Below are 10,000 nucleotides of genomic sequence, written 5' to 3'. Positions count from 1 at the left end.
TCCTATGCCATCCTGCCTTTCTGTGGCCGAATCCGTGAGTGTGCATCTGTGTGCGTGTGTGTTTGCATGCATGTGTGTGTGTGTGCGTGTGTGTGTCTGTGTGAGGATGCTGTTACACTGTGTCATCATCACATCACATCACTGTGTATGTGTGCCCACTGCCCAGTGCCATGACTTACTATGTTTGCACCTGTGTGTGAGGATACGTTACCATGTGTTCACTGTGTACCGGTATATGTGTGTGTGTGTGTGTGTGTGTGTGTGTGTGTGTGGGTACGAGATATTGTGCTGACATGGAGCCCAATTAAGTGGCCGAGCTCCAGCAGGGTGGCTGTGTGTGTCAGCGTTAGATGGGTGTCACATCAACTCATCGCTCGCTAATCTCCTGTGAGTGACAGTGCGGGAGAAAGGGATATATTTAGAAACCTGGCAGGGTCACTCCGTGCTCTGAGCGCCCGGTGGCTACTCCCACCCCCCCACCCCCCGTGCGTATGGAGACGCATCGCTTGGGCCTTCTGTGCTGCCTGATGCATGCATTCGAGGGAATTCTCCTCCCCGCTCTCCAAACATGACATTTCAACAACAACAGAGAGGATTAGCGAGCCATATGAAATAGCTATAGCTCCAGCCGTATCTGGGCTTCCAAAGGCAGCCAGAGCTCATGCTGTTATAGATTTGGCTTGCTTCGCTCAGGTTGAAAAAACCACTCTTCATCTCTCGTACGCCTCTTTTTGTTAATGCCTCTTTTTCGCCTGCGATGTTTGGCAGTACCTGGATCCAGCCCGCTAATTGATTTCAGACGCGCCTGCCTGAAATGTACACTCCTTTGTAACTAATGAACAGATGGTGTTGTGGAGATCCGACTGCCTGACACCGCAGCCCACCAAGGACACAAGATGGCTGCTTGTGTCTTGCTCCATTGGGCCTCCTTTGAAATGAGGATGATTCATTACGTCCTGGTTGGCTCCGTCGCCTTCATCTTTGGTTATTATCTTCAGTCAGGGGTCCCCGCTGATCCAGCCGGCGAGCCGGAGGCTTCAGTTAAGCCATGCCAGCCATCTTACCCAGTTTGAACACTCTGGCCCACCTCCAAGCCTGCCCTTCATACACACATAAAACATGCCTATTGCACAGGCAGGGCTCTTCACCCGCTCCCTGCTGCCCTCTGCTGGCGGAGTACAGTGATGGCGACTGCAGGGGATAGTAACACAACCTCTCACCCATGTTCAGCGGCAAACAGAAATGAAATGGCCTCCGTCTGTGGTGTGCTTCAGTCAGACAGCTAACATGTTTGGAAAGCACCCTTTCCCTATGCTCCCACCACACATAGTGTGAAGATGGCACAAGTACAGAAATGCAGTTCCCATACTGTCCAGCGGGTGGAGCTGTGGGTGTGAGGGTGTCGGCATGCTCCTCATGTCTGCCGTGTGTGTGTGTGTGTGTGCGTGTGTGTGTGTGTGTGTGTGTGTGTGTGTGTGTGTGTGTGTGTGCTCGGGGTAATTGAGAGTGTGGACGGATGGGAAATCAATAGTGATCCTGGCACTTCTTTAATGGCTCCTCTTTTTTACCTGTTATGGAGTGAGAGGCTGCCGCACGCCTCTCTGACAATGACACCCTGCCCTCTTAATGGCCACCGGAGAGATGGGTGGCAGAAACCAAGTGGCGCGCGCTCTGGCAGTCTGCCATATCGCTTCTGTCTGTTCTCCTTCTCTCTTTCTAGGTTTTGTTTTTTATTTGATTTCTTTTACTAACGGCTCTCCTCTCCTTTCCTCTCCTCTCCTCTCCTCTCCTCTCCTCTCCTCTCCTCTCATCTCCTCTCCTCTCCTCTCATCTCCTCTCCTCTCCTCTCCTCTCCTCTCCTCTCCTCTCCTCTCCTCTCATCTCCTCTCCTCTCCTCTCCTCTCCTCTCCTCTCCTCTCATCTCCTCTCCTCTCCTCTCCTCTCATCTCCTCTCCTCTCCTCTCCTCTCCTCTCCTCTCCTCTCATCTCCTCTCCTCTCCTCTCCTCTCCTCTCCTCTCCTCTCCTCTCCTCTCATCTCCTCTCATCTCCTCTCATCTCCTCTCATCTCCTCTCCTCTCCTCTCCTCTCATCTCCTCTCATCTCCTCTCCTCTCATCTCCTCTCCTCTCCTCTCCTCTCCTCTCCTCTCCTCTCCTCTCCTCTCCTCTCCTCTCATCTTCTCTTCTCTTTCACTCTGTCTCGGTCACTGTGTCTGGATTGAAATGGCGAGCCAAAGCTTTCGCCTCTTACTGGAGCTGCACCAGCACAAGCCCTAACTGCACATGGGCAGGGGATAAGTTGGTGGTCCCACAAGCGAGAAATTGCTTTCTCGAATGGAATTTACAGTCGGTGGGTTTTTGAATATGCTTCCAAAAACTCTTGGGGTTTGAAGGGGACGTGATATGAATCTGCAGTATTCTGGAATGCCACTGTGGATGCAGTCACAGACAGCAATACTGGCAGTCTGGCACCATCTGGTGGGCATGATGGAGCACTTCACAATATGTTATGAGTCAACCTCATGAATGTTACCAGTTTTCTGAATTCGTTATCAATCATTTGTTTTCTTTTTCAGTATGGAGTAGGACAAATAAATTAGCACTGTAAATCAGAGTTTGCTTGGAACTAGTGAGTTTGTGAATTTGTGTGCACTAAGCTGACGAAAAGCGTAAGGAACAGTGGAGTGTGTGTTTTGAGGGTGTATGTGTGAAGCCTGTGTGGTGTCTGTCTAGATGTTTTGTTTGATCTCTTTTGCTTTTGACTTTCTGTCTTTGACTGTTCTGTTTTTGTTAGTCCCCTACATTCTTTTAATCTCTATGCTTTAGATCACTTATGCCTCACCTTCTTTCTTCTTATCACACTCTCTCTTCCTGACTTCTTCATTTTACACAGTCTATCTATCTATCTATCTATCTATCTATCTATCTGTCTATCTATCTATCTATCTATCTATCTATCTATCTATCTGTCTGTCTATCTATCTGTCTATCTATCTATCTATCTATCTATCTATTTATCTATCTCTATCTCACTATCTATCTATCTATCTATCTCACTATCTATCTATCTATCTATCTATCTATCTATCTATCTATCTATCTATCTGTCTATCTATCTGTCTATCATCTATCTATCTATCTATCTATCTATCTATCTATTTATCTATCTCTATCTCACTATCTATCTATCTATCTATCTCACTATCTATCTATCTATCTATCTATCTATCTATCTATCTATCTATCTCTCTCTCTTTCTCTATCTATCTATCTATCTATCTTTCTTTCTTTCTTTCTTTCTTTCTGTCTTTCTCGCAGTTGCTTTTCTTTGGGCTGTGGTTAACTTGGGGCATTTTGTAGGTAAAGGTCCAGAGACCGTGTTTGCGGGTCAGAACCTGAATGATAACGAGTGGCACACGGTGCGTGTGGCGCGCCGAGGGAAGACCCTGAAGCTGTCCGTGGATGACCAGCAGCCCTCGGAAGGTAAGGACGAGGACTCCCACACTGGCCCCTCCACTCTCCTGCTGCCCTCCCAGCCTGGTACAGTACCTGCGCTTGGCCCATCCACACAGTTAGTGTCCTGGGAGAAACACACAGAAACACACAGAACATAGCGCAGATCTACTTCTGCCTAACAGCACTTTGATCTTGGAGATGTCTGAGAATGAAAAGAAATATGGATTTGTAAGTAACACAGCAGTTGTCTGAGTTGTGTCCAGATGTCTAATGATATTATAATCATGTTGAAACATCACATGTGAGGCTTAATTATTCTTCACATTCTTCAAGGTTTCTCTAGAGGTAGCTGAGAACAGATGAGCCGCACAGTATGCAACAGAGAGGTGTGAAACGTGTTGATGAGAAACAGAATTCTAATGAGGCGCGCCTGTTTTCACCATAGAGTGCCTGCTCAGAGAGAGCAGCTCAGAGAGAACAGCTCAGAGATAGCATGGCATGGCCTCCCTCCCTCCCTCCGTAGGCATAGGATGCAGGCGCAGCTGTAGAGCTCTGTAGCTCGGTGATATTGACCGGCTCTGCTTTGTCCTCTGTGGCCGCCCACTCCCTCAGGTCCAATGACAGGTGACCACACGCAGCTCGAGTTCCACAACGTCGAGACGGGCATCCTGACCGAGAAGAGACACATGCCCGCCGTGCCCTCCAACTTCATCGGGCACCTGCAGGGCCTCACCTTCAACGGCATGCCCTACATCGACCTGTGCAAGAACGGGGACATCGACTACTGCGAGCTCAACGCCATGATTGGCTACAGGAACATTGTGGCTGACCCGGTCACCTTCAAGTCTCGCTCCAGCTATGTGACCCTGCCCACGCTCCAGGCCTACTACTTCATGCACCTCTTTTTCCAGTTCAAGACCACCTCCCCCGATGGGCTCATCCTCTTCAACCGCGGCGATGGGAATGATTTCATTGTGGTGGAGCTGGTCAAAGGGTGAGGAACAAGTCAACACCTTAGAATCCTTTTCAGAGGAAGACGCAATCTGACTTCAAATGAATCTTACCTCAGAGTGCAATGCATAATGCTTAATTAGCCATAGCACAGATCCTCTCATTCAAAACAATTCTTGACACAACCTAACAATAATGTAATATAATGTAATGCTGGGCAACAGAAGGACTATGTAATATGAGTTTCATAAATAATGGCATAAATACAGTTTTTCTCAGTCGCTTTGGTGCTTTTTGCAGATCAGAATGAAAATTCTCATAACTATTAGTTCAACCTCCACAACATTTAGTCATTTGTGCACATCATAGTAGCAAATTCTCCTTCCTCTGAACAAATTGCAAATGCTTTTGGACATGTATCAGTTGCTTTCATACAATTCTCTGCTGTTTTTTAACATTATTATTATGTCATGTCAGTCAAAATGAACTATACTTATGGATACTGAATAGTCGTTCCCTATAAAACTAATAGTCTTCAATTCATTGCTTGAGTATTACATACAAAATTGTTGAACTAGTTATCAAATTCTGTCACAATGCTGTAGAATTGCAAAGAGCATACAGTACAAATGTACGTATTCAGTGTCTTGTACTCACTTACTCCCCTAACTACAGCAATGTGTAACTTTACTGTTGTTTTCAAATGGCTGTACAAGTACTGTATAGTGCTGTCTTGAGCATGTTCAGATAGTGTCACCGAGTTCTGACCTTTGTTTGCATTGGAAAACACTGAGAGAACTGTCATAATGAAAACATGACAAAGCCATTTGACTATCTTGTTCATAAACGATGGTGTCAAGACTTCTCATTTTGATGACACTGACAGTTTCATTGACATGAATACGTGCTTTTGAGGATTGGACTATCCATTTTGAGCAAGTGACGTGCTTTTGCAGGTCATCCACTAGGTTTTGCAGTTTGCACTAATTGTTTTGAGAAATGCACTAACTGCTGTGCAAATGTTAATAGTGATGTGAGAATAGCACCAAAGTGACTAAGAAAAACTGTAATTGGTCATTCATTTGTTAGCATCATCAGTGGGCATCAAGTGTGGTCATGAATATTGAATCTGTGTTTTCAGCTGCTACAAATGTCCTAATGTTGGCCATAATGCAGCAGAGTGATAATGGTGAATTAAGGTGTCGATTTCATCTGAATAGTGCTGTTATGGCTGTGGATTATTGGTTATGGTTCTTGATTAGGTTTGTGAGTCTTGTTGTAAATGCTGTCTGGTCGTCTCTTGGCTTTAGGTACCTGCATTATGTGTCCGATTTGGGCAACGGAGCTCATTTGATCAAGGGTAACTCCAACACACCCCTCAACGACAACCACTGGCACAATGTCATCATTTCACGAGACAAAAACAACCTCCACACTGTCAAGATTGACACCAAGATCACCACTCAGACTACCACAGGTGCCAAGAACCTGGATCTGAAAGGTATGATGTAGCATCAGTAATCTAGTTTTTACAGTTGAGTAGAGCTTACTCTTGTTAAAATCGTCTCTATGTCAAGCACCTTACAGGCACCTAACCCAGCAGTATTTTGTACCGTATATACCGTATGTGCCAATGACCACTACTGACCTCTCTTCTGTTCTTTCTTTTCCAAGGTGACCTTTACATTGGAGGCATAGGCAAGGACATGTACAAGGACCTGCCCAAGCTGGTGCACTCCAAAGAGGGCTTCCAGGGCTGCCTGGCGTCTGTGGACCTCAACGGCCGGTTACCGGACCTTCTAGCCGACGCCCTGGCCACTATGGGCCAGGTGGAGCGAGGCTGTGAAGGTGAGCAAACCTTTCAAGGTGAGAGGACCGCTCAGGAGCGAGGGGTCAGACGATATGACTTCTATCTCATCCCCAGTCCTTCTGCTTTTGCGTTTTGCGTTTGGCTATCTCACAGGTTTTTCCTTCTAACATTTCTTTCTCATGCACATCCTCCTCCTCCTCCTCCTCACACCCTCCTCTCTTCTTTTCGTCTCTCTCCTCTGTTTTGTTTCCAGCTCCTAAATCTATCAAAGGGGATGAGATCCTCTAGACGTGCCATTGTTTTCCTTTGGCACCAAACCAAGGGCAGTCAGTGGACCCTTACTGCCGATCACTTTAGCTGTAGCTTTGCAGATTTTCAGTTGCAGATGAGCAAAGCCATGCATGACTGATTCCTTTTTGATTTGCCAGGTATGGTCAGTAGCCGCCGCGATTGATTACTGTCAGGTGTGCTCTGCTCTGTTTGATCTGAGAGCGTCAGCCGTGAAGTACATAACTGACACTGACAGGCCATCTCTCTTGTGAGCAGTAATGCGGCAGGAATATGTTCAATTCTGAATTAATGCCCTTTCAGCCCTCTCCAAACGAACAGAACAGAGAAGACCAGACGACTCCCTCTCCCCCTTCTCTCAATTTATATTTCTCCTTAAACTACAGCGTTCTACTCTTTTCCACCTGTCTTCTTCATCTCTTTCGTTTGCTGTTAGCACAGACATTCCAGTGATTTACTAACATCTCTTTTATGTTGCTGTTGCCTTTCTGTTTTGTTTTTGGCTGACAAAAGTTGCATTGATGAAAGCTGACTTGCAAGGTAGATAGATGAACGTCTGTGTGTGAACCCAAGTGACACCTCTTCCCCCTCTTCCTCTGGTGTGAACAGCTCAGTGTCCTAGATCACCTTCTTGCTCAGCTGCCAGTTATGTGAAATTCTGTCCTGGCAAATACAAGCCGCCCTCTTGTATTTGCCACCTTGCTGGTCCTGTAGAGCTAGTTTGCAGTCTTTAACGTTGTCCCGTGTGTGAGGCCTCCTCTCTGTGTTCTCTTGTCACATGATGGTGGCTGCCCTCTCTTCAGCGCTTGTCCTGTGGTGTCCGTGGTGCTAGAGGCATGAGTGTGTCGTCCAGCTCCCACCATCCTCTCCCTGAATAGGCCCTCCGCCCCCCTGCATGTCTCAAGAGCCCATTTTCCTCCACGTCTCGTCGACAACACTTTTTGACGGTACATGGAGATCCAAATTGATTACAGGTTTGACTGCGTGCAGGTGTCCAAATCAGAGCCACTGTACACTATTTTGAAGGAATTCTCAAAACATCTAAAATCTTATGTTTTTGACAATATTACATGAGCATTAGATGTTTAGCATCAGATAATAATTTTAAGTAAAGCAGGAAAAGTAGACTTTTTAAAAAATTCTTTACAGTGTACCAATTTATCTATACTACATTTAACGTAAAGCAAAACTTAGTGTCTCTGGCAAGACACAGCTGGAGATACAGTAACTCTTATAGCACTGGCTAAATGTCCTGTTCAGGCATACGATTCATTTAGGAGATTTCCCTTGTATGACTAATATTACAGTAACAGAATTACAGTATTAGATGCCTATATTTTTCGTAATGTCACGCCCGGTAACACCACTAAGGTACCTGTTAAAAGGAATTATATGGAATAATTTTGAGCTTCTTTGGACACTGAGAAAATCCATTGTGTTTACATATTGTAAGTAAGCCTACTTTGCTTAATTTGTACATTTTTAGGCAACTAAAGGTTATTCCTTAGTACTATCCTGTATGGTTGTAGCATTTAGTCTGCAGGTGTTTTTTTCCACTTGGTTGACTCTCCAGGGGTCTGAAATTGTGACATGATGCAACACTGTGTTCCTGCACCTAGATGCATTTGTCGTGTGCCTCCGCTGTGTACTGTACGTATGTATGTGTTCAAAAGGTCAGAGTTTTTCACACACACTGAATACGACATCCTTGTTGGCGGCCTGCAATTCACTACAACTGTGTTGAGCACCAAATCTGTGACCCTGTGACACTCTGACACTGCATATGCTTAGTTGCACACACAGCATGCCACAATGTGTAATCTGTCATGTAACACACTATGCTGAACCATGCACATAGTGTATCGCGCATTGTGTTACATAACGAAAGCACAGGGAGTTGAGTGTATGAATTCTCTGTACGGTACATGTATTTGATTTAAAGCATCTACTCACTAAATGTAGTGTGTGGAAGCATCGTATATGTCCTCAATGTGCTGTGGGGTTGCTTTGGATAGAGCATCTGCTCAGAAAGTAAAGTAAGTGGATTGTGCACAGAGAATAAACTGAATGCATTCTCTTTTGCCTTACTGGAGCCACCCTTTATCTGTTTGGATAAAGCATCTGGCCCATGGATAAGTGAACTGTGCATGTAACACAAGAGGTAGGACTCCGATGAATAGAGATAAGCAGAGGCAGCCTGCAGAGTACCGTGCACAATGTGCTAATACAGCTAGCGCTCAGTGCATGCGCAACTCATGCGGAGATAAAGAGATTCGAGATTTGTAGTCGCTGAAAAGGCCGAGAAAATGTAAGAGCATTTTTTTCCAGCATGATGTTATTACATATATGGAAATACATCCTTTAGCAAGCCAGCAAGTTTTTATTAAAGCCAGCGGTGTAGTTCTTAATGTGCGCAAGGCCAGGCTGTTAGCTGTTGGCTGCTTGCCCACTAGTTTAGTCCACTGCTTTATTGCCTCTACATTTGGATGTTTCCACGTAGCCACAGATAAAGGCTGTGAAAAGGCTGCCAGGTCCTTTTGTCACTTTGGTGTTTCCACAAGGAGGCAACAGAGGAAGAATGTGTTGTGCATTATTTACAGTTACACATTATGGCCAAATTATGAAATCCATTATGAAATAAAGGAGTTGTTTGTATTTATACATTGTATTTTAGTTGGTATCTTGTGGAATACTTGTGCTTCCTTGCATAGCGTTGGTTGCAGCAAAGTGTACTTGGAGAGGGAGATGGGCACAAGTAAGAGCTAGAAAAGACGTAAAACATGTTTGCCTCTCATTTGGGAGGGGTTTTGGGGTTTGCTCCAGAGGGACAAGTCTTGAGCAATCCAGGCCATGTGAATGTCCTCTCCAGCCTTTAGCTTAGGAGTGGGGAGTGTGGTGTGTGCTCTAGCTCCATCTCCGTGGTGCACTCACTGTCTGCCTCTCCCTGTCCTCCCTCTCCCCGGCCACAGGCCCCAGCACCACCTGCCAGGAGGACTCCTGCTCCAATCAGGGCGTGTGCCTTCAGCTGTGGGAGGGCTTCAGCTGCGACTGCACCATGACGTCATTCGGAGGGCCTCTCTGCAACGACCGTGAGTCTTCCTCTCTCCGTCTCAGCGTCCACCTCCAGCCTCCCACACACACAGCCCACCCGGGTCCACACACACACACACAGCCCACTCGGGTCCACACACACAGCCCACCCGGGTCCACACCTCCCACACACACAGCCCACTCGGGTCCACACACACACACACAGCCCACTCGGGTCCACACACACACACACAGCCCACTCGGGTCCACACACACAGCCCACTCGGGTCCACACACACACACACAGCCCACTCGGGTCCACACACACAGCCCACTCGGGTCCACACACCACACCCCGGTCAGGACATGCTGCCGTGCTCCAAAAGCATCTCTTAAAGGGGTGGTTCAGGATTTTGGACATAGGACCTCATAGGGTGTACTTTGGAGTGGGTAAGACTGTTTTTAG

General features: G+C 46.4%; 1 protein-coding gene across 2 annotated transcripts in view; it reads left to right on the top strand.

Moving 5' to 3' along the window:
- nrxn1a (neurexin 1a) overlaps window positions 1-10,000 on the top strand; it is a 138,733-nt gene that overhangs the window by 82,631 nt on the left and 46,102 nt on the right. The window contains exons 13-18 of one of the 2 annotated variants that reach the window (XM_076297264.1): window positions 3,360-3,482; window positions 4,068-4,449; window positions 5,717-5,907; window positions 6,081-6,254; window positions 7,018-7,044; window positions 9,474-9,593. In XM_076297264.1, coding sequence (XP_076153379.1) covers window positions 3,360-3,482; window positions 4,068-4,449; window positions 5,717-5,907; window positions 6,081-6,254; window positions 7,018-7,044; window positions 9,474-9,593 — 1,017 coding nt within the window. The remainder of the gene's footprint in view (window positions 1-3,359; window positions 3,483-4,067; window positions 4,450-5,716; window positions 5,908-6,080; window positions 6,255-7,017; window positions 7,045-9,473; window positions 9,594-10,000) is intronic. The other variant, XM_076297263.1, reaches the window with a different exon arrangement.

Source organism: Alosa pseudoharengus, unplaced genomic scaffold (genome assembly GCF_046254945.1).
Source record: "Alosa pseudoharengus isolate Yale_2024_CS ecotype anadromous, Long Island Sound unplaced genomic scaffold, YU_APseudo_1.1 YU_APseudo_1.1_scf_20, whole genome shotgun sequence".
Taxonomy (NCBI): domain Eukaryota; kingdom Metazoa; phylum Chordata; class Actinopteri; order Clupeiformes; family Clupeidae; genus Alosa; species Alosa pseudoharengus.
This window is presented reverse-complemented; position numbering and strand designations above follow the sequence as displayed.